The sequence below is a fragment of the Eucalyptus grandis genome, chromosome 2 (assembly GCF_016545825.1).
Source record: "Eucalyptus grandis isolate ANBG69807.140 chromosome 2, ASM1654582v1, whole genome shotgun sequence".
Classification (NCBI taxonomy): domain Eukaryota; kingdom Viridiplantae; phylum Streptophyta; class Magnoliopsida; order Myrtales; family Myrtaceae; genus Eucalyptus; species Eucalyptus grandis.
Genome location: NC_052613.1, coordinates 42,765,109 through 42,790,681, shown reverse-complemented (window position 1 = coordinate 42,790,681; position 25,573 = coordinate 42,765,109). Strand labels below are relative to the sequence as shown.

Genomic DNA, 25,573 nt, shown 5'->3' with positions numbered 1-25,573 from the left:
AATGGTGTCGGTCCCTCATTTCTGGAAACGAGGACCCAACTGATGAAGGGTGTTACCGAGGACTGACCCTCGGTCCCGTTCGGTCGGCTCCCGAGCGATCCACAAGAACTGACCGCTGCTCATGCGACTAAACAGCAATGATAATTAGCACTCTAAACAAACATCATTTCCACAAGATCCGCACTTTCCACTCTGTTTTTCCCGAAAGGCCTAAATGGCACAGTCCATGAGCTTGAGTTTTTATAGGCAAACTCTCAAATGCTCTTCGAGTAGTTGTCCAATGTGGAACTCTTAGAGGTTTGAAGTGGGCACTTGCGTGAGGGGGGAAGGGAAAGGGAGAGAGAGAGGGAGTGAGCGGCTGTCCCACATCGAGTACAAGCAGAGACAACAAGCTATTGGTCTCTATAAGTAGAGACGAACTGTTGATGGTTCTTCTATAAGCTGGTGACAGCATCGAGAAAAGCGGCCTCGAATTAGTTCTTATGCTGTTCCAAGTATTAAAAATTGTCGCTTCCACGGGGGAACCGGGAATCGGCCCATATTTTGAGGAAGCAGATCAAATCGGACGGTCCGATCTGGCCGGTTCTCGATTTGAGTGGTTTCTTTGCTCATCCCTAGGGTGAGTAGTAGGAATTTAGTAGGAATTTACTAGCCAGATCTCGATTTAAGTGGTTTCTTTGCTCATACCTAGGGTGAGTAGTAGGAATTTACTATAGATCAAGTCATGTAGTGAAGATTACAATTACTTTGAGTAGCAGGATATTTCTCAGTCTCAATTATACTCAATAACTTATACGGTATTTAGCTATAGCAATTTCTCATGTTTCTCACGTCTCAATTATACTTAATAACTTATACACTATTTAGTTATAGTAATCATGAAATTATTTCATGCAAAGGAATTAACGAAGTCTAATGAAAAAGAAGAATTAACAAATGTTATTTCAACACTCTCAAATTGCTTCTCAAATTGCTTTAACATGTAATTCACGAAGAAATTGCCTTTTGGATGCTCCTCACGACATAGATCCACTTCTTATATGGAAACGAAATAGAAATAGATTCAAAATAGGCAATCCGAAATTGGGAAGTCTATTCAATTACAAAACTTTTAAATTAGAAACAACTCAAATAAAAGGAAGTTTCATTTTCGTACTCAAATTCAAGACATATTTTTAACAGTTATCCAACTTGAGAGAAGGAAAGAATGGCGCTAAAGCAATGAGAAACCTAAGCTTTAATGCTGGTGCCCTTGAGAGTGGATGACACTGAATCTATCATGAAAGCATATGGTAACGCTCAAGCTAAGAATTGCATTCCTAAATTAGGACAACTACTTTCTGCCAAATAAGCTGAGGTTTCTTTGGTGGAATATATAAAGATGAGAAGATTATAATCAACAAGTCAGCTTAGGAATTTCTCTTAAAAAAATCCGACTTTCAAAAATTGTCTTAGTTATCCATCCATGAAACTTTGTATAGGAAAAGCTAATGTAAAACTCTGCCTATTTATCACGAGACTTGCTGCTTCGGCCGATTGTTGATTTGTTGCCCATGGAGGAGTAGCGGATTGATCTTAACTACGACAATGCAGAAAACTTAATTAAGAATTTTCAAACTGAGTTAAACAGTGTAAAAAGTAGCACGAAGTTGAATGACTGAGAAAAAAATATGCCAGAATAAGATTTGCTTAAGCATCCACTTGGATTTAGTGATGCTAATATACCCGACCCACATTTCTTTGCCTAATAAAGATTCTTTTTTCCTGATATGAAGGAAAGTTCGAAGAATCTGATTCCATGATTTCAAGGTAGTATTTTACATTTCAAACATCGGAAGATAGGGATATGTTTTAGGACGGAATATTTTCCCACGGAATATTTTCCGGGTCTTTTTATCCGGAGAGATGGCAGAAAATTCCCAATCGGACACGTGTCAATCCAATTTCTCCTCTTTTTTTTTTTTTTTTTTTCCTTCGTTTTGGGGTTTGGCAAAGGAAGAGAAGGGTAGAGAGCCGTCCGAATTTCACGTACTCTCCCACCCAATCCCCCGATGGCAGCGTTTAATGCCAAATTGTCCAGCGCCTGCATCCCAGTCCTGACCACGTGCCACGTGGACCTTTTTTTTTTTTTTTTGTGTCTGTGTGTGTCGTTCCTCCCTATTTTTCTATCTTTTTCTTTTTTGTTCATAATTTTTCGTCTCTGTTAATGAGATATAGTTTGCACTTAAACTACCAAAATTCCCAACCTCCATTCAAATGGGAACCTGCAAAGTCTTATCAGATTGTTGCCCACTTATTTGTGAACTTGTATCATATGTATCCACTAGTGTTGGATTTGGTTCGCCCGTGGGCGAAAAAGGAGAACAGGTGCCCTCAAGGTCGACGGTTGATTGGGACATCGGGGGATTTCTAGCTCGGGAACTTGAGGTCGCTCGTTCTAATCGTATCAGCTATGCTCGTGCCCTTGGATTGTCGAAGAAGAAAATGGAAAATAGATTAGATCATATTCAACAAATATAGAGTGTGTTTACATTGCTTATGCTTTACCTCACAAGAGCGATAAAATTTATTGACCAGCAACAAATTGATTCCGGACTTTTACTTATACCATTCCTATCAAAATTCGAAGATATACTTCATTTGAACCTAAAATTTAGGTATAATTTAAAAAGTTCAAAGTGTTTCGCGACAAACAAAAGTTCATAATATACCTTACCAAAAAAATAAATAAAAGTTCATATTATAGATATCACAAAATATAGAAAAAAGACAAAAATAATAATGTAAATATTCAGACTGAACAGGAGCGCATGTGCATTACATCAGGTGGCCCGAAAGACCGTGGGGCCCACCATGAGCATCCACGTTCTTCTCGATTGGAACTTGAGAAAGCATGAAAGCCACGAGCCCGCCAGTGAGGACACGTGGCATCCGTTCTAGGAGCGCCAAGTCACTCGAACAACGGAACCAAAAAGAAGCCTGGAACGATCGTAAGCTGACTTGCCTCCTTTCTCTCTCTAAAATCACAAGCATTAGGTTTTTGAAATTTCTAATAGTCTTTAGACTCAATTTGTTTCACAAAAAATAAATAATTTAAAAATATTTTCTTTCAAAAATAATCATTTGTATCGCTTCAAATGATTAATCAATTGAAAATATTTTCATTATCGATAATAATTTATGTCTAGACGATTTCATAGACGAAGAAAATATTTTTTGTTTGTTTATTTTTGAAAGTGATATAGGCAGTCATTTTCAATAAAACACTTTCCAAATAATTCATTTTTCAACGAAATAAATTGAGTCTTAATAATTAAAACTTTTATTAAGATGATAAATAATGATGATTTTATTCTTAATTGAACCTGGTTCTTTTAATGTTACAAGGAAATAAGTACGCTGCTTTTGTTAGTTCTATCAAGTGGATACGTATACTAATAGCTTTTGAATGAAAGATATCATGGAGCAAGAAAAAAAAAAAAAGTATAAATGAGCACTAAGACATGACAAACATTATATTTTTTTATTATCAAGAAACGTTTAAACAAACTAAAAACACATCAAATGATTTTACTTGTTATAGATGAAAACAAAAATAAATATGACCAAGCGGCACCTAATTTTGTTGTTATCGACCTATAAGCTAGGAAGCACGGACACGCTGTCCGTGCTTCCGTGTTGTGTCCGACACGTGTCGGAGCGTGTCGGACACGCGGTCAACGCGTGTCGGATTTTCCGACACGCGGTCAACTTTTCTCGACACGCGTGTCGACGTGTGTCCGGAAGACTGATGGAGGGTGGAGGCGAGGGAGGGCGAGGGAGCAGAGGCCGCGAGCGCCGGCGAGACGAAGCCGCGACGGCGAGACGAAGCCACGACGGCGAGAGACGGCTAGAGAAAGAGCCGAACAGAGAGAAAGAAGAGAGAAGGCAAACTCCCGCCGGCGAGACGAAGCCACGAACAGACCAGGACCACCGCGACGGCGAGAGACGGCCAGAGAGAGCGGCGAGGGCCGCCACTGTTGCGATGGATCGGTGATGAGAGGAAGAGGAGAGGAGGGAAGGGGTCGTGCGGCGAGCGGCAAGGAGGAATAGGAAAAGGAGGGCTCGCGGCTCGCTAGGGTTTTTCATAAAGAAACCCAAAAAAATATAAGAAAGGCGTGAGGGGGAGGGGAAGTGACAGCTTACCTGTCACTGTCAAGTGGTGGGGGAGGGAAAAAAGTAAAATAAACTTGCGGTGGAGGGAAAAGGACGAACGGAAGGAGGGATGGATTTGGGGATTGTTTTTTGAACTGGAAAATTAAATAAATGAAATTAAAAAATAATTTTGAAAAATAAAAGTATTGAATTTTGAATAATGATAAATTTTGATCACCGTAGAAAATCATGAATTTATTTAAATAAATTGATTCTAATTTTTATTAATTATTAGTTTCATCGATAACTTTTGTTAAAATTAAAAATATTTCGCATTAACTATAAATATATCTTTCGAATTTCAAATGAATTGATTTGTTAATATTATTAGTGTAAATTTATTATAGGCTCTTTTTTAATTAATTATTTATTTATGAATTTGAATCAAATTAATTAAAAATAAAAATATTTATTTAATATACAACGTGTCGCAACGTGTCGGAATTCTCTATTTTTGGAAATGACGTGTCGACGTGTCGTGTCGTGTCACGTGTCGGTGCTACCTAGCCTATAAGCAACTGGCATAATGGTTGATGCACGGACCTCGTTTTTAGGTATATAATCTTAGATAGTAGAAGACTTGTGTAAATATACAGAACCACACACCACTTATAAACTGTTTTCTCATGATCACTCCTTTTCTAAACGTTTAGAAATCTTTTTTTAATATAAATTTTACTATCCGTTTGGTTTGCAAAAATATTTTTGGTTTTCATTTGTTGTGAAAATGAGAATGAAGATAGTTTTATGTTCTCAATTTCCTATTCATCCTGATGATGGGTTGGGTTGAAATGTTGTAATAGGTACGAAAATACGTTTGGCTGTAACGTTTTCGTAAGTAGTACCTACCAATCCTTTTCATTTGCTGAGTTGACCCTTGGATTCCATTTTTTACCCGTAAAAGCCTAAAGTATCAATCTCACCATCTTAAGATTGTACATGCGTTCTAAGATTGCGCATATATTGTGCATAGCTTTGATTGATTATAATTGATATTGTAATATCCTTTTAATTTAATTAATCATCCTATAAAGGTTATTAAAACATCATGTACTTTTTAGTATTCTCTCTTTCGCATGTTATTTTATAACAAAGACTATTTTGGGACTTTTTGAGCAATAAATCGAATTTTAACTCGGGGTTGATTTTTTGATCAAAGGGTTAATAAAAAGTTGACTTAAGAGGCTGGTAAAGAGGGGGCCATTTGGTTTTCCTTGGTGTATTGTTCACTCACCCTCTCCTTTGCTGTGATTTTACCCTGTTCACGCTGGCCGAGTCTTTTGCTCGTTTGACTACTCCAGCCCTCCGTTAGGCGTGAAATTTGGGGGTTTTCCTCCTCTAGTAAGCCCCTCAATTCGCACCAAACGGTTTCGGCCTTCTCCCTCTCTTTTGTGAGATCCGAGCTGCCCTATATTTTTCCATGAATCACCCTGCTGCTGCGTTGCTCGATTCCGGGTGGTGCGGCTGCTGGTGTGACTTTGACCTTCCTCGAAGGGGTATTTAGGTGACTTAGCACCCTCCCTCATCTCGGTCAAGCCCCGTCGTGCTACAGCCCTTGTCGAGCTACCCTTCTTCCTCTCGAGTAGAGGCCGCGGTTGGGTCAGTCTTCTTGGGCTCCCTGGAGAGTTTGACTGCTGCTACTCCGGGGGTCTAATAGGGGTTATTTGGACTCATCAACACTTGCCTTTAGCCCGGTTACCCTCTTACTTGTTGTACTGTAGAGGGTTCGGGTGATAGTTGGCTTGGTTTTGCTGTAGTTATGGTTGCTCCATTTTTATGGTTGGTGAGCCGAGTAATGCGGCCTAGTTGAGTGTTGGAACTGAGAAGGCTTCTAGCCCTCTCACTCGAAACAAAAGGCCCACCCTCCTTGCTCACGGGCAAGGCTCCTGCGGTAGCGAAGATTTCAAACCGTGGTCATTCCCAAGGATAGCCCGTGCTAGACGTTTGAGAGGATGAAGCAGAGCAATGTTAGTTTCTAAACAGCCCTAGGCCTTGCAAAAGCAAGTGAGGGACTCAAAGGCTCCAACTGCCCGGATGTGGGCGAATGTCGCGAAGTTTGTAGCGAAAGGGTATGACCTTACTTTTGTTCCTCATTCATTTGAGGATGATGTCCCTGTGGTGAATCTCCCTAAAGAGGTGCTTGATGCGGTTGATCCCAAATGGCATGAGTGCCTTGTTGGGTATTATGTAGGAAGGAGGCTGCTTTTCCAGCTCACGGAGCTCTTGCTCAAGCATAGTTGGGGACCAAAGCTTGTAGAGGTCTTCGCCAATGACCAGGGGTTCTTTTTCTTTTGCATCCCTGACCCCTTGTTCAGAAGGAAGATTTTGGAAGATGGAAGTATAACGGTTGCAAGGGTTCTACTTGTATTGCAACAATGGAAGCCTCTTCTAGAGTTAAAGAGGGAAAAACAAACCACGTTGCCGATGTGGATTCGCTTGAAGAACCTACCTCTTGACCTTTGGACAGCCCCGTCAATTAGCACCATCACGAGTACCGTTGGTAAGCCTCTGTATGTTGATCAACATACGGAACAAACTCGAATGATCTCCTTCGCAAGAGTTTGCGTTGAGCTTCAATTTAATCAGCCGAGGGTCTCTTTGGTCAAGGTAAGACTTAATGGAGTGGCTCGGTCTATTGCCATCGAGTATGAGTGGAACCCAGCGGAGTGCTTGAAGTGTGGCTCCTTTGGACACACTTGTGCGGCCTCTTTAGCTGGTCGAAGGTGATGCAGGGCCAACAGTAGGCTCAGGCCATTCCCTCCCCACCCAGGAGGCTCAATCCCTCAAGACTGCTCTGATGTTGGTGGAAGATACTAGCGAGGCTGAATTGGATTGGAAACAAGTTAGGGGAAAGAAGAAGAAATCACTCCGTCCTAAGGAGAAGAGCTTGGCCCATTCGGTCAGCTCTGGAGATGAGGGGTAATCCTTGAAGCAGAAAGCGGCAACTGTCAAGAGCTTGCCCTCAACCTCTACCCGTAGGGCTCAAAGTGGGCTTCGGATCCTCACCAAGGTGGATGCTCCTAGCTCTACCGTGGAGGAAGATCCCATTAGCCCTCTTGATGTTTCGGTAGCAAACTCGGGTAGTGGAGCGGAGTCAGACGGGTCGGCCAACCACCTTGGTAGCTCAAATGATGATCTTCTCTCGCCTTGTCCGTTGTCGAAGGCTCCTTCGACTAGGAGGAGAGACGAGACTATCTAGGACAAGCTCTTGGCGCTCTCCTTAGCCCCTCCTCCATTATTAGCCCGTGCGGCTCCCCCTCCAAGCCGCCGCAAGCCTCCGAAAAGTAGGTGACCCTTACTCTCTTCCTCTTTTGTACATATGTATATAAGTTGCTGGAATATTAGAGGTCTTGTCAACCCGACTAGGCAAGCGGAGGTTTGTAACCTGGTTTTATTGAACCACTTGTTATGTATTGGTTTGTTGGAAACTAAGGTGCCATAGAATTGCTTCAACTCCATTTCCAAAGGTTTGTTGAGGGATTATGTTGGATTGCAAACTACGACTTCTCCCTAGGGGTAGAATTTGGGTTGGTTGGGACCCTTTAAGGGTTAAGTTTGAAGCCTTCTCAATTACCAAGTAGGTGGTTCATGGGAACTTTGAGAGCCTGGATTCTAGGGTGGCTTGTTGTATCTCTTTTGTTTATGGGGATCACTCCTTTTCGCTATGGATACCTCTTTGGGAGGATATCATCTTTAGAAGCATCCATCTCCAAGACACTCCCTGGCTTGTCTTAGGGGATTTCAATGCTATTAAGAATCCATCGGACCGTGTCGGTGGCTCTGAAGATTGGATCCCTTGTTTTGATGAGTTTGGACAGTGCTTGGAGCAAACTAAGCTAGAAGACCTGAGGTTTGTTGGTTTTAGATACACTTGGACGACGCCATTGGGGCCTTCTAGGAAGGCAAGAAAGATCAACAAGGTTCTGGTGAATGTCAAGTGGAGTTTGGATCTCTCTTACTCGGAAGCCTCATTCCTGGTGTCGGGAATCTCGGATCACTCGCTTATGGTGGTGAAGGTGCTTAGTCCGACTCCTCGGAGAAAGCCATTCAAGTTTTTCGACTTCTAGATGAAGCACCCGGAGTTCAACGAGATTGTCTCGCAAGTTTGGGATGCCCCAAGGGTTGGAGTCCCTATGTATAGGCTTGTTTGTAAGCTCAAGGCTCTTAAATGTCAGCTCAAGCAGCTCAATAGAGATTTTTTCTCTAATATATCCGCTAAAACTCTTGATGCGAGGAAGACGTTGGAGACCACTTAAGCAGGCTTGCAGCAAAATCCCTTTTCTATTGACCTTGCTGAGGTGGAAAAGAACCAAAGGCATATCTTTGCAGAGTTGCGTGCCTTGGAGGAGTCCTTCTTCAGGAAAATGTCCAAGGTCAGATGGCTCGGGGAGAGAGACTGCAAATACCAAGTTCTTCTACTAGTATGTCGACAAAAGACATTTAAGAAACAGAGTCCTTTCCATCCTCGACTCTTCGGGGAACTAGGTGACTGAGCCATGGCTGGTGCAGTGTTGCTTTATAGAGTTATTTGAAGACCTCTTGGCACCATAAAGGGAGTTGGTTACACCTTCGTTGGAGGACCTAAGGGAGGTTATCCAGAATTGACTCTCGGATGATCAGGCTGCGCTCCTTGCTCGGCCGGTTATAGAGTTGGAGATCCGGGACATTATCTTCTCCTTGCCTAGGGGAAAGGCACATGGATCGGATGGTTTCACAGCGGAGTTCTTTAAAGAAAGTTGGGAGATGGTTGGTCTCTTAGTCACGGCTGCAATGATGGATTTCTTCACCTCTGGAAAACTCTTAAGGAGATTAACAATACCATCTTGGTGATGGTTCCTAAAGTGCTCAACGCCACTTTCATGGAGGATTATAGGCCCTCGCCTGCTGCAACACTATTTAATTGTGTGTTACAAAGGTGCTAGCTAATTGGGTGGCCCTAGCTTTGAATAGCACGATGGACCCTTTTTCAAACTACTTTTGTAAAAGGCAGGCAGATTAGGGATAACATCTTGCTGGTCCAGGAGCTGTTTTCTAGCTTCCACCTTGAACCTTATCTCCCTAAATGTGCGATAAAGGTGGACTTCAGGAAAGCCTATGATACTGTGGATTGGGACTTTCTCAAAGGTGTGTTGCTGGCCTTTGGCTTCCCTCAGTTTGTAACGCGACTTATTATAACTTGTGTGCGCACGCCCAAATTTTCAATTGCTTTGAATGGAGAGCTCCGCGGGTTCTTTGCGAGTGGCCAAGGTCTTCGCCAAGGTGATCCCATCTCTCCTTACCTTTTCACTATGGTTATGGAGATGCTTTCAGGGATCATTCTTAGGTACTCTTTGAGGCATGATTTCAAATTCTTCTAGAGGTGTAAGGCAACGGGTCTTTCACATCTCTTTTTTGCGGATGATGTCTTCCTTTTTTGTGAGGTTGACCTTTCTATAGTGGCTCTCCTCAAGGAAGGTCTTCATATCTTTTCCTCTTGGAGTGGCCTTTGTCCTAACCCGTGCAAGAGTGAAATTTTTTTTGGCGGGTGGTGCACCCTCCTTAAGGAATGGTATTCTCTTGGAGTTGGGCTTTAGAGAAGGGAACTTGCCGGTTCGATACCTAGAGGTTCCCATAATCACTTCGAGGATCAGCAAAGCAAATTGTTGTGCCCTTGTCAACCGTATCACTGCAAGGGTTCAGTCTTGGACTCACCGATTCCTCTCTCTTGTTGGATAGCTTCAACTCATCAGGTCAGTTTTGCACGCTATACAAGCCTACTCGGTTGGTGTATTTGTTTTACCAATAGCTGTGGTGGACTAGATAGAGAAAATCCTTAGATAATTCCCGTGGAAAGGTTCGGATTTGGGCATGGGTGGTGCTAAGGTAGCTTAGGATGAAGTTTGTCTTCCAAAGGATGAAGGAGGGCTAGGTATCAGGAGGCTCCGAGATTGCAATAAATTCGCCATGCTGAAGCATATCTGGCTCTTGTTCTCTAACAAGGAAACGTTGTAGTGTAGGTGGGTCCATTCCACTTTCTTAAAGAACAATAACTTTTGGGTTGTTAGGAAGCTAACCTTTGGCTCATGGGCCTGGAAGAGCTTGTTGAACACAAGGAGTGATTTTCGGATGGCCTTCTACTGGAAAATTGGCGATGGCCAAACAATCTCTCTTTGGTTTGATAATTGGCACTCTAGGGGGCCCATGAACCTGCTATTCTCATATTCACTTATCTACAGCTCAAGGCTCTCTAGGCAGACTTATGTTGCTGACCTCTTCTCAGATGCTGGCCAAGCTCTTAGGACGGTGCTTGAATCATGGGGTCATCCTCTCCCGGTCCTGTCGGGTGCCCCGGATCGTTGTTGTTGGCAAGAAAGCTCTTCAGGCCGATTCACGATGGCAATGGCGTGGAACTCCATCAAGAAGAAGAGAACATGGGTCCATTGGCACTCCTTCGTGTGGGATAGCCCCATAGTGCCTCGCTATTAGCTTAATCTTTGGCTCATTGCCAAGCGTAGACTTCCAACCCAGGCTCTCCTTCTGTCTTTATGGTAGAATTGGAAATGCTGCCTGTGCGTTTTGTAAGAGTATGCTCGACTCTGTTGATCACATTTTTTTTTATTGCCGTGTCACGGCTGGAGTTGCTTTCTTTTGGGCTTCTAGAAGCAATTTGCCTTAGCGCAATAGAACTTGCAGGGAGAACCTTCGCTGGGCCGCTACCTATTTGATGGGTAAAGATTTCTACAAGTGCATTGCCTGTTATTCCTTTGGCGCGCTTTGTCATATCATTTGGAAAAACAAGAATAACATCATCTTTAGAGACCAACCCCTGACGATCCCGGCCATGAAGAACCACAACTTTAAAGTGATCCGAGACAAGGCTATCACATTCAGGAATGTCGAAGATAATTTCAGAAACAAAAGGTTGTAGAGAAGTTGGGGCCTAGACCCGATTATTTTCACTAGGGACCCATAGGTAGTTCGATCCGATGGTGACCTCTTCCTCGCCTGTGGCGTGTTTGGTAGCCGGTTGTCCATGCCGTGCTTCTTTTTGGTTTTGGTGTTATAGTGTGTGTGCCACGCTTTGCGGCTTTTACATATCATCACCCTTCCACTCCTTTTGTTCCTGCATTTGGAGTGTAAGTTTCTGGTGAGGAGATCTTTTGTACATTTGGTATTTCCTCAATATATTTATTACATTTTACCAAAAAAAAAAAAATTTGACTTAAAAGTCAACTCTATAACTTTTGTGATTAAGAAGGAAATGAAATGGAAATGAAGCGCCAATGCAAGAAAATGAGTTAAATGACCTTTTCTGTTTGAGAAAGGAGTTTTGTTGCCATTAGAACCTTAATCCCAAGTTTTTACCTCTAACGGTGCGTCAATTAAGAATCAAGTGTTAACAGATAGAGGTTACGTCTTTCAGGTGAAAGAATGGTTGTGTCATTCCCCTTTTCTATTAGGATTCAAGGTGTGACATAATTATTTGGAAAAATTGTCTAAAAAATTCTAAATTTATTACATTTTTGCCAATTTAAAACCAAAACTTTTTAATTTTACTAATTGAGTCATAAACAATTTTACATTTTGCTAATTGAGTACTTCAGGCCAATTTTAAACGCCAGCCATTTTACATGACATGACCGATACCGACATAGACATTTTTTTTTTTATAACCATTGTCTGGTACGTTGTCTAGCATGAGGAAAATTTCTTGCCATTTACTATTTGCAATTGCTCGATATTCAAGATATCAGAAAGATTTAGCATTGACAGGTTACATAAAAAAATAAAGAGTCCCTGTATAAACTCTAATTTAAATCTCATGACATGCGCTCAATGACCTTTTGCTGATCCAAAACATTTGAAAATATTACCCAAAAAAAAAAAAAAAAATGTACAGGGATTCTTTTGGCACATGTCGGTTTGTGGTTATGTTCTTGTTTTCTCACTTTTAGGGTGAAAACCCGTCTCAGCATCGAATGACACCAAGTTGTCTAAATCCACGGAGTGATCCCCCTCGACCTCATTCTCATCTTCGGGATGTCCAATTTGTGCAGTTATGCGCATTCTAACATGGTCATGAAATCGACAGAGGAGGCGCTAAACTTACGAGGAACCACAGCATACACGATCACGAATTCAAAACAGAAGTACTTGGGAGACTAAAACTGATCAAGGCTTTGACCAGATAACAAAAACTTCATCGATGATGCAATTAGCCTTTGTGCACTCACATTCATTAGAGTTAGTCTAAGGAGCAAAAGGAAAAGAAAAACCCAATCTTCCAATGAAGAAATGAAGTGAAACAAATTAAAAACAGTTTTTTCTTTTAATTTAAATGTATTATTTATAGGAAACTCTTCAGATAGTCTAGTGAAAAAATTATAAAAAGATCGAGTAACTTACGCTAATTTACGAAAAATAAGATTCGATGGTGCACCTATGATTTCATTCATTGTCTATGATTGAAAGAAAAACATCATTCTAAGAAAATTCAAACAGAGATGGTGCCACCGTTGGTCTCATACAATACAGAAAAAGCATCTACTCCACAGAAACTTGCAATACAAACACAAACCAATGATAAAGAACTGCACTCATTCAAGGAAAGAAAGAAAAAGGTACATAGGTAGAAGAACACCATTAAAAAGTCATAATTCAACAGTGGACATTTAGGTAGCCATAACTTCAAAAACCAGCACACTTAAGTGCCACTTTTTTTCGAGTGGGACACTTAAGTGCCACCTCCGGCGACCCTTGCCGGAAATCCTACGTGGCAATATTTTATTATTATTTTTTGCCTACGTGGCTCACGGAGACTCCAAATCAAGCATAAAAATTAAAAAAAAATTAAAAAATTTTAAAAAAAGTAAAATTTAAAAATTTTAATTTTAAAAATTAAAAAAAATAAGAAAATATTAAAAATTTTAATTTTAAAAATTTTAAAAATTTTTTTATAAAAAGAAAATTTTAAAAAATTAAAAAAATTAGAAAATTTAAAAAAATTACAAAAAATTAAAAAAAATTAAAAAATTAGAAAATTTAAAAATTTAAAAATTTAAAAATTTAAAAATTTTAAAAAATTTAAAAAATTTAAAAAAAATATAAAAATTTTCAAAAATTTTAAAAAATTTTAAAAATTTTAAAAAATAAGAAAATTTTAAATATTTTAATTTTAAAAAATTTAAAAAATATATACAAAATAAGAAAATTTAAAATTTTAATTTTAACAAATTTTAAAAATTTAAAAAATAAGAAAATTTAAAAAAATTTAAAAATTTAAAAAAAGGGGGTGGGGGAGGCGGCGGCGGAGGTGGTGGCGGTGAGGGAGCCGGCGGCGGCAAGGGAGCCGCCCCGTTCGGCCTCCCACCCCCTTTTTTTATATTTTTTCTAATTTTAATTTTTTTTTTTAATTTTTCTTAATTTTTAAAAAATTTTAAATTTTCTTAATTTAAAAAAATTAAAATTTTCTTAATTTTTTTAAAATTTTTAAAATTTTTAAAAATTTTAAAATTTTCTTAATTTAAAAAAATTTAAAATTTTTAAAATTTTTAAAAAATTTTAAAATTTTCTTAATTTAAAAAAATTTAAAATTTTCTTAATTTTTTTAAAATTTTTTAAAATTTTCTTAATTTTTAAATTTTTTTAAAATTTTTAAAATTTTCTTAATTTTTAAAATTTTTTAAAATTTTCTTAACTTTTAAAATTTTCTTAATTTTTTAAATTTTTTTAAATTTTCTTAATTTTTAAAATTTTTAAAATTTTTAAAATTTTCTTAATTTTTAAAATTTTTTAAAATTTTCCTAAATTTTAAAATTTTCTTAATTTTTAAAATTTTTAAAATTTTTAAAATTTTCTTAATTTTTAAAATTTTTTTAAATTTTCTTATTTTTAAAATTTTTTAAAATTTTTAAAATTTTTAAATTTTTTCTTAATTTTTAAAATTTTTAAAATTTTCTTAATTTTTTTAAAATTTTTGAATATTTTAAATCTAATTTAATTAATTTATATACTATTATTTACACGTAGACGCGAAACGGCGTCGTTTTGCATTTTCTCCGCCACATCGCCGTGCAAACGACGCCGTTTTGGACCGAGCTCGCCGGAAAGTCGCCACGTCAGCCATTTGGCCGGATTTTCACGGAGTGGCACTTAAGTGTCCCATTTTACTCCGATGATGGCACTTAAGTGTACCATTTTAAAAAGTTATGGCACTTAAGTGTCGCAAGCTACCAGTTACCTGGCGCTCAGGTCCCGCACTCAGGTACATATATCAATGGCCACTATTTTCATCCCTGAAAATGTAAGAGATCGACGAAGGATTAGAAGAGGGTTCGTCCAAATCTTTGTAGCGATCCACATGGTGCGGCAAATAAATCATGGGAGTTCATCTGCGGTCAAAAGAAAAACCAAAAAGGAAATGAGCGTAGAGTATCTATAACATAGTAATATGGTATTTATTGTGGTGTCATGCGAATGTGTCCTTCTTATATATTCTTTTTGCCAAGATTTTTTTTCTTTCGTTTGCAAAATTAATCTTTACATGGATGTAAGATTTATTCCAATAAAAACTGAAGTAGAAGTAGTTGCTTTATATAATTAAGTGTGGAAATTATGGTCCTTATAAGTGTTTCTTAACCAGACCAAAAAGAGAAGAAGTGTTTCTTAAAAAAATTTGTCAAAATAATAATATGCAAAATAACAGGAGTACTTTTTATGTGTTGTGTACACGCTGTGGGTAAGCTCTTAGATGTTTGATGGCTCACATTATTTTCGAACAGTGCGGTAATGATACTCAAGCAATAAATCTTGATTTGCTGTTGATAGGTCACTTCAAAAATGGAAAGTTCATATATAATCTCTAATCTAAATCTTATGACTACGTATACACTTTGACTTTTTTTTTTAATTCAAAACATTTGAAACTTTCACAATATGTAAATACTGGCACATATTCACATATATTCTTCATAATTTTTTTTTTTTTAAATTGGAATACCATTTTAAATTTAGTAAGAAAGCAAAATATTGCACAGGCGATTTCGTGTGAAATTCCTATTCTCAGATATAAAGGACATACTTCTCCGATTAGGATAGCAATGTTTTGATGTATATCTTTCAAAACTGTAGTGTGGTCATATACTACGATCATCACCACCTTTTCTTTTCTTTTCTTTTCTTTTCTTTTTTTTCCTTTTTTCCTTTTGCTTTATAGAACAAGATTCCTCGTAAAAAACTATTGCCTTCCGGCTTCTCCTAGCTTGCTTTCTCAAGGCAGAATAAGTATTGGCACATCTTAATCGAAAACAAACAGACCCTAAAACTTTTAAGTTGACGACCTAGACATTGCCATCCTTAGTCACTAGCTGGTAAATCCGAGCTCCACTTGGGCCATTTTTCATGATAAATCAATTTAAAATTCAATCTAGTGAGAAAAGGACATCCTATTTTGTAGATTCTTAGCCACACTTAAATTTCCTATTTTGCCATGTTATGTCATATCTGAAAAAAAATAACATGCGAGGGTAAATTGAAACAAAAGAAAGTTCCAAAAGTGGCCCTGCATTATAGGGAGTTTAACTTTACGCTTTTTGTTATTTAAATAGTTTATGAAATAATGAAAGCGACTCCAACTGCTCTCAATGACCCTTGACCTTAGACATCTCTCCTCTACATATGACGTATCGACTTTTAAAATCCTTTTGTTTTTTCATAGGGAAATACTATTAACGAAAGTGCATTGTGATTTGCAGTTTGGAAAGAATTTTTATGGCAATGCTTTAACTAAACTTCAATTCAATTGAAGAATTAAGACAATCCAATATATGGCTATATAACGTCTAGGAACAAAGAAGAAATAGATAGATGCGTACCCAATCCTATGTCCATTGTACATGTATGCAATCAAGTTCGATTCGGGGAACGTGAGCGATTTTGGGCCAATCCTCGCCAGTTATTGGTCTACACCTCTTGCTCAGTTCCCCACAACGTTCGATCGTTAATTCTTTGAGGGCACTGAGGGATCGGATTCCTTGTGGCATATACGATAAGTTGAGACATCGGATCAATCGAATGAATCTAAGATGTGTATGATTGGCTAGCCATTCGGGAATTGTTGTGAAGTTCAGGCAGTCATAGATAGAAAAGGACTCCAAATTGCAGGTGGATTCATCAAAATATTGGAGCAACTCCATCACTTGTTCGAAATTTGATATTGCCACCTCACGAAGATTTGAAGGAAAGTTGGACTTGTTCTCCTCGGTCAACATGAGCTTGCAATCGTGAATCATCAAGGACTTTAGGGCGCTTAATTCCACGAAAGGCAGAGATAAAGGTCCCCCACAATTTTTAATTTGCAGCCGCCGAAGGGAAGTCAATAGGCAAGTACCTTCAAACAAAACTCGGAGATTTTGGCATCCAACGAGTCTCAAATATTGCAGATTTTTCATGTCTTGTATTCCACATTGTTGTAGACTCTCTTGCTTTGTTGTTATGTTTAGATATATAAGGCTGATGAACCAATTCATATTTTTGGGTAAATCGCCTAGCTTTGAGCAACCAGTGAATGATAAGTGTAGCAAACTCTGCAACTCACAAATGGTGTTTGGAAGCTTCTTCAATCGCTTGTTCTCATCGAGATATAACGATCTCAAGTGCTTCAAGTTGCATATGGAACTCGGCAGCTCCTCAAAACTACCATATGCCAAACCCAAATACCGTATGTGATTACACTTGGAGATGCACATTCTAGCAAACTCTCTAGTAATAACTCCATCATCAACTCTGAAGGGAAATCTAATCGCACGCAGCCTCTTTGAAGTTGGCTTTCTCAGAAAAGGCGGGACTCCATCGAAATCTGAGATTCCCTCTAATGAAATGCTAGAGAATGAAACATACCGAACTCCTTCTGAAATCTCTGTAGTAGCCAAGCCAACGATAGCGCAATCATTTTTTGCCACAATCATTGCAAGAGAATGGACTAGATCGTGCACTTTAAAAGTAAAATTTAAGTCCATCTCAACTTCTTGGATCAAAGATCTCTTCCACAACTCTTTGACATACTCAACACCAACGTCTTCTAAGGCCAATTTTTCCCTTCCCGAACTAATGAATCCTAAAGCCATCCAAAACCTAGCTAAACTTAAGGCCCCAATTTCATATCCTTTGGGAAAAAGAGAAAGTGTGGCAAAACAACGTTTTAAGTGGACTGGTAAATGATCATAACTAAGCTTAATAACCAGTAGAATGTCCTTACTTTCTTCCACTAACTTCCATGTTTCGCTCTCTCTTATATGTGCCCAATACCATATTTCGTGATTTGTATAAAGTAGACTCCCCAAAGTTTTTACAAGGAGAGGAACTCCTTGACATTTATTGACAATGTCATCTACCATCTCAAGGAGATCATCACATGGATGCTTTTCATTTTCGTTGAACGCCCATTTTTTGAACAACGCCACAGAGTCTTCATGAGAAAGACCTTCAAGATTATGTGCTGGATGAGTTCCCATTATAGACGCGACTTCTGAAGAGCGTGTTGTCACAATTATCTTGCTTCCACTAGCTCCTTCGGTTAGCAAAGCCTTCAATCGGTCCCATCTAGTGAGATCATTGTTCCATACGTCATCCAACACTAGAAGAAATTTCTTGTCTTTGATGGATTTTTGCAGAAAGGTTTGTGATTGCTGAATGTTGGGGTTACTCAAGCTTTGACCAGTTGCTTTGATTATTTCATCAATAGTTTTTTTTAAATCAAAATCCTCAGGTACACACACCCATAGTCGCAACTGAAAATGCGCTTCCACATTGTCATCATTGTAAATTGATTTAGCTAGGGCCGTCTTACCCATACCTCCTATTCCAACAATAGGAATCACTGAGAGGTTTTTGTCATCTAGCTGCATCAATATCTCAATTATCTTTTGTTTATCGATATCTCTTCCAACGATATCCAGCTTGTTTATAAACGAGTAAGTCATCTCTCGTGATGGCATTTGCGCCACCACATTCTCAACACTCCGCATATTAAGATCAAATTGACTCTTCTCGATGAAAATTTTGGATAATGCCTCCTTGATCTCCTTGATCTTATGACTAATTTTTGCACGGAATATGACCGGATTAGAGAGAGAAAAGAAGCAATGTACCTTCTCTTTGACGCCCCCATACTGACTGATTACCCCATTTCGTAAGGCTTCACAATCGACTTCATCGAGCACATCCTCCGCATCGTACAACACATCTCGAAGCCGATGTAGCCAGTGTTGCAGGCGTTGGTTCTTTGCCTGTTTCTCCTCAGCATCTAACAACACGGTGGAAATGGCAGTCAACGTATTTTCAAGTTCGTGGATCTGATTTTCAAAGTTGCAAATTCTGACGGCTTTTTTGATCGCTGGCGATGCTATCTTCCCCAGCACACCCTGTGCAATGCTGAAAACGAGTGATTCAGCCATGCTGAGTGATGGGGGAAATTGATTCACGCTATTTGGTTTGAGATGGATAAAAACACGCAATGTCTTCATCTCGTGAGTCAGTTAATATAGTGATGGCTTGCTTACAATTGGATGAAAGGGAGGTTCTTTCTTACGAGTGGCCTGCAAGTTAACAGGTAACATGCTTTCTACCTTTTCTTTTATCTTGCTTTCCAAAGAACAATAGAGAATCGAGATTACTTCAAGGATCCAATCTCGTCCAAGTATCTATTCTTTACTTGTCTATGTAATTTACTTGAAAATAATTGTCTGTATAACTTAGCATAATTAGACGACGAGAAATTCTTTCATAATCAATAATAATTTATGTTTAAGCATTTTAGTTGGCGGCGAAAATATTTTTTTCTATTCGGTTTTACGAGTGATATAGAGGAGAATTTTTAGTTAATATTTTTTTGCCACCCATTTTAACTGTTCTCTCGGCATTTCATTTTAAAAAAAAATATTGATTAAACTGAAAGAAAATGTTAAGGTGGCATCTGAAGAAACCAAGATGGAACAATCGAGAAGAATCAAAAACTAATTCTGCTTCAACCATTTGAACCAAAAGGCTATCTCAATTTTCATCGGTTAATTTAGAGCAAGGGCATTGGGAACTCCAAGATTCATCTCTTTTCTTCCTTGCCAATCGAACCAAGCTAAGAATCAAAAGAAAGCATACGTTGATGGAGTGTGTATAAAGCAACGTGGAACAAGGTGAGATATGGACAAGACCTTGTAGGGACCACTAATTGAACTCTTTTGTGATGTGTTGGCTCATCGCTTTTAAATTATTAATTAATGATGAACAATTGTTCCCTAAAGATTTTTAAATTATTAATTAATGATGAACAATTGTTCCCTAAAGATTTTAAAATTATTAATTAATGATGAACACTCGTTTCCTAAAGATTTTTAAAAGAAGTTTTTTTCTTTGAGGACCCGTTTGGTTCGCAAAAATGTTTTCATTTTCCATTTCAATGAAATTGAGAATGAAGATAGTTTTATATTCTCAATTTCTATTTTCTTGAAAATGTGTTTGGTTCGTGGAGAAGAAAACTTTCGATAGAAATAAAACTATGAGATTATGGCTGGTTGTAATGTTTTCAAAAAGAGAACCCCATCAATCCGTTTCAATTGCCCGGTTGCCCATAAGATTACAATTTGTCGCCAGGAAAGCCCAATAGATTAATCTCACCTAGAAATTCTAGAACCTAGTCATATGAAACCCACACGCATTTGGTAAAAGTTTCAGGAGTTTTGATTTTTAAAAATTGTACATTTTTTACCGTAAGATTTAGATTAAAGAAAAAAATAATTAATAATAGAAAGTTGATCCAGACCACTTCAGACCACTCAAAGCTTTCATAATTCCAAAAAAATTTAGAGTGGGAGAGCAATTTTAAGATTAATTTGTATTTGACCCCAAATTGCAACCGTGCGGAAGCTAGTCAATTCGACAAAGGAGGGCTTGCTTGTTTCAACTTCTATATAAAAGCACAAAAGTAAATTTGCATTTTGTTAGGGGTAAATATGACATATACATGCATTTTTTTATATGGGGGACACCAAATATATATTATAATTTTATATCGCAGCATTCATAGATGAAAAAAAATGAAAAGGAAAAAAGAAGAAGCAGAGAATGTGGAGCACCACAACCAGCATGCTTCTAGAAAGTCAGGTCGATCTTTCCGCAATTCCCCTCTCGAACCGACTCGAATATGTCAGAAAAATTTTCCGTGTTTCTATTTTCCTCTTTCATTTTATTTATATTGAACAATTTAGCAAGTATTCTTGTCAATGTTTTCATGACATGTATTGTTCCTATAGAATCCTATATTACTAATTTCCATACACGCATGCACTTCAAATATATGAATCTTTACACAATTTCGAAACATTTTTTGACTAAAGGTCAAATTTCATCGTGACATCCAAAAAATGTACAGAGTTAATATTAAAAGGTCATATATTTCTACCTTGGATTTTTAAGCATGGTTTTAAAGCTATTTTCCATTTTTTTTTTTGTCGAAAAGAAACGTTGCATTAGTTGAAACGAAAATTACATCCCGCGTCAAAGGCGTCGAGAGCAAGAAGGTCTAACAAGGGAGAAGGGGGTAAAACAGCCCAATTAGAAGGCAAGGAGCCATTGTTGTGGGCCTTAGCAGCCCAATCCGTAGCAGAGTCTGCTTCTCTTATGCAAAACCTAACACACGAACAGGTAAAACAGGGGAGCATAGCAGCAGCTTCGGCGATCAGGGGTCTAACCTCCCATGGCGACGCTTGAAGATCTCGCGCTGCTTCAACCATCACAAGGCAGTCAGACTCCATTATAAGAGGATCCGTAGTCTTGTTGGCGTTCATCAAGTGATGTAGAGCGATACTCAGTGCCTGGACCTCCACTTGCAATGCCGAAGAAGCAGGTATTGTTTTTGTGAATCCTTCAATCAAAGTACTTTTGATCTGATCTGCCGTATAATGAGGTCTGATAGGGATCTTAAGGATTTTTGCTATAGTCTCAACATCAAAGAGATGTTCTAGTAAAGTCATATTCCATAGGTTAGTTTCTGTATCAATCAGATCAGCAACTCTTTCAAGTTCCTCTGCAGCAGCTATTTTCCATTTCAAATGCTGAAAAGTAAATCATTTTTCGATACGATATTTTCTGCGTAATTTTTTCCTCAAATTTTGTCGGTTTTTTTTTTTTTTTTTTTTTTTTTTTTTTTTTTTTTTTCTGAAGATGTAGTAGAAAATTTCCAATGGAACATGCATCCCTCCAATTTTTCAATTTTCTTTTTTCTATTCTTGGGGTTTGGCACAAGAGGAGAAGAGAGAGAGAGTCGTCCAAGTTTCTTGTACTCTCCTAGCTGACCTTATGATGGACTGCCTTTTGCATCCTACATTTGAGGGAAAATTATCTAAAAAGTTCTAAACCTATTATACTTTTAACTGAAAATTGATGATGTGAAAGTCAACAATGCAACGTAGGACTATCAGCACTAATGTTGGCAAATTTCAATAATATTTTAATGTTTTTGAATTTTATTATTATTTTTTCTGATTTTTTTTTCTTTTTCTCTTTCTTTTCTTTTTGCTTCTTCTTCTTCTTCTTCTTCTTCTTCTTCTTTCTTTTGCCGGTCGCCAGCAAATGGCCATGCCGTGCCAACTAGCCTCGCCTGCCACAAGCAAGGCATGGCCGAGCGAGCCTCGGCTAAGGGAGCCCTTGCCCAAGCGAGGCTCAACAAGGCTCAACCTCACCCAAGCCAAGGCTCCCTCACTAGATTTGGCGAAGGAGCTCTCGTCGGGACTCGCCCACCTAGTCGAAGCCTAGTGAGGGTCGGCCTCGCCCAGGCTAGATTGAGCAAGGCGGCCTCGCCTAGCATCGCCTTTGCTAGATCTCACTCGGCATAATTGAAAAGTTTATGACTCAATTGACAAAAGTGCAATGAGTTTAGGACTATTTTAAATCATTTTCCTTACATTTGACCACGTGCCACGTGGACTCTGCTTATTTTTGGGTGTCGTTTCCCTCCCTTTTTTTCCCATCTGAAGTGTTTCGTGACAAATTCAAGTCAAAATATGGAGATCGCAAAATTTAGAAAAATGACGAAAATAATAAAGTTAATATTCTAACTGATCAAGAGCGCATGAGCATCACATTAGGTGGCCTGAAAGACCATGGGGTCTCTCGTCAGGACCCATGTTCTTCTCGACTGGATCCTGAGAAAGCACCAAAGCCACGTGCCCACCGGGCAAAGGACAGGTGACATCCATTCCTGGAGCACCAAGTCAACGACGGCGAACTTAAAAATAAATACAGTCAAAAGAGAAAGAGAAAGAAATGAAATTCAATCAGACAACGCAACCAAAAGGAAGCCGGGAACGATTGAAAGTCCTCCTTTCTCTCTCTAAAATCACAAGGATCTTAGGCTATGTTTGACAATCAAGATAAAATTCATGATATAATAAAATTTATCCTATTCCGAGTTTAATACTTACTCAAAACATGATTAAGTCAGATATAAAGGAGATATAGACTAGGTTAAATTATTCCATGAGAGAGGTAAGATAAATGTGGATATAATTTCTAACATTCATATTAGAAACATTATTGTTCTTAAATAACAAACTTCTTAAATTAAAAAAAATCAAAAATATATTTTAATATAAATAATATTTGAATTGTAATATAAGAAACTCAAAATAACAATTTAGTTATTTTAATTTAATCTCATTTATATTTATATACTCAATTTTAATTCTATTTTAAAATATAATCTCAATATATAAATATAAATATATATTTATATTTATTACATATTTTAGTTATTTTAGTATTTTAGGTATATCAATATTGTTACTATTTAATAAAATTTTATTAGGAATGATGGAAGGGGAAGAAAGAAATAAAAAAAAAGAAATTAATTAAAAAAGAGGAAAAATAAATAAAAATAAAGTATGCAATAGTGTCGCAAGAGATTTTTGAAATCTCCGTGTATAAAGATTTTGGTTCATTTATACTAATATGTTGTTTAAATCAAATAATGTAAATGATATAATATTAATATATCCGATTTTATTAATACAATCATCAAATAGTGGATAGAATATAATAAAATCATTGGATTTCATATCCTATCATATCCAATACTATCCTACTTGGAAATCCGAATAACCAAACGTGGCCTTATATCATGTAATAAGAGCAACTAGGTTTTTGAATTTTTTTATGTGACGCATTTGTTTCATGAAAATTAATAATTAAAAAATTGAAAAAATGATCGCTTGTCTTGCTTGAAGTAATTAGTCAATAAAAAGTGATTTCACAAACGACTATGATTTATATCCAAACACTTTTGAGGACGATAAAAATATTTTTCATTCATTTATTTTTATAAGAGATACAAATGTTTATGTTTAGGAAAATGTTTTCAAAATAATTCATATTCCGCAATACTTATATTGCTTAAAATAATTAGTTAATGAAAATTATTTTCATTATCGATAACAATTTAGATTTAAATATTTTCGAGGATGATGAAAATATTTTAAGTTCATTAATTTTTGTTGGTGATTCAAGCGACGATCTAGAAAATATTTTTCAAATAATTTATTTTTCGTGAAACAAATGAAGGCTTAATAATTAAAATTTTCTCAAGCTAGTAATCAACGATGATTTTATTCTTAATTTAACCTAGTTCTTCTAATGTTATAAGAAATTATTTTTTTCTTTTGTTGATTTTATCCAATTAATATTTATTTATACTATATAGCTTTTGAATAAAAGATATCATGGAGTAATTAAAAAAATAAGGAGTATAATTGAGCACTTAGACATGACAAACATTGTTCGCTGATAATGATATTACATAAGTATTTATTATTTAGAGTAACCAAACATTATTTTTTAATCAAGAAACGTTTATAAAAACTTGAAACAAATTGAATGATTTTACTAATCATAGATGAAAACAAAAATAAATGTAACCAAGCGGCACCTGATTTTGTTATTATTGACTGTAATGGTTGATGCACAAAACTCATTTTTCAGGTACATAATTACAGATAGTAGTTGACTAGTGTAAGTCTACAAAACCACACATTACTTAGAAACTTATTTCTCAGGAGCACTCCTTTCCTAAAGATTTAATAAAACTCTTTTTTCTCTTTTTTTTTTTTTTTGGTGAAGTTAAGAGATCTCTTTTTTTCTCTTTTAGGACCGTTTGGTTCGCAAAAATGCTTTCAAATTTCATTTTTCAGGAAAATGAGAATGAAAATACTTTTAATGTTCTCAATTTTCTATTTTCCTAAAAATTTGTTGGGTTGAAAACTTTCCATGGGTATGAAAACTATGAAAATGTGTGTTGGCTGTAATGTTTTCGGATATAATATTTATTAAGTTAACTCAAAAGTCAACACTTTCACTTTTTGTGATTGAGATGGAAATGAAGTGCCAATGCAAGAAAATGAGTTAACTAAATCTTTTTGTTTAGGAAATGGGTCCTGTCATGATTAGAAACCCTAATATCAAGTTTTTACCTATAATGACACGCCGGCTAAAAATTATGTGTTAATAGATAGAGGCTACATCCTTCAAGTGGTAGGACGGCTGTATCATCCCCTTTTCTAGTAGAATTCGAGCTGTGACATAATTACTTGGGAAAACTGTCCAAAAAGTTATAATCTTATTGCACTTTTGTCAATTCAAACAAAAAAATTTCAATTGAGTCATGAACCTTTACACATTTTGCCAATTGAGTACTTTCGGCTAATTTTGGCCAGAATTTGCTGACGTAGACGCCAACTATTCTACGTGACACGGCCGCCATTGAAGAGAACACTTTCTTTTATAACCTTTGTCCGGTACGTTGTCTAGCATGAGGAAAAATTTCTAGTCATTTACTATGGCAAATGAGTCTGCAGTTTCTCAATATTCAAGATATCGGAAAGATTTAGCATTGATAGGTTATATAAATATTAAAGGGTTCCTATACAAACTCTAATCTAAATCTCGTGACATGCGCTCTTTGACTTTTAAAGCAAAAGAAAAACCTAATCTTCCAATGAAGAGTGAAGTGAAACAAATTAAAAACAGTTTTTTTAAATGTATTATTTATAGGGAACTCTTTAAATATCTAGTGGAAAAATTATAAAAAGTTTGAGTAACTGGCAACAATTTACTAAAAATAAAATTCGATGGTGCAACTATGATTTTATTCACTATCCGTCAATGAAAGAAAAACATTGTACTAAGAAAATTCAAACGGAGATAGTGCTACTGTTGGTCTCATACAATGCAGGTAAGGCATTTTCTCCATAGAAAAACTTGCAATACAAACACAAACCATTAATAAAGAACTGCACTCATTCAAGGAAAGAATGAAAAAGGTACATATATAAATGGCCACTATTTTCATTCTTGAAAT

At 37.1% G+C, this 25,573-nt stretch overlaps 1 protein-coding gene across 1 annotated transcript; it reads right to left on the bottom strand.

Annotated features, from left to right (window-relative positions):
* Positions 1–14,550: 14,550 nt before the first annotated feature.
* On the bottom strand, positions 14,551–18,626 carry LOC104447503 (putative disease resistance protein RGA4). Its single transcript, XM_039307113.1, has 2 exons — positions 16,769–18,626; positions 14,551–14,564 (listed from the first exon to the last, which is right to left on the bottom strand). Exons 1-2 carry the CDS (start codon positions 18,624–18,626, stop codon positions 14,551–14,553), a joined length of 1,872 nt encoding a protein of 623 aa, XP_039163047.1.
* Positions 18,627–25,573: the final 6,947 nt, after the last annotated feature.

Coding starts and splice junctions, on each gene's coding strand:
- LOC104447503 (XM_039307113.1), bottom strand. CDS start 18,626: ATGGCTGAATCACTCGTTTTCAGCATTGCACAGGGTGTGCTGGGGAAG.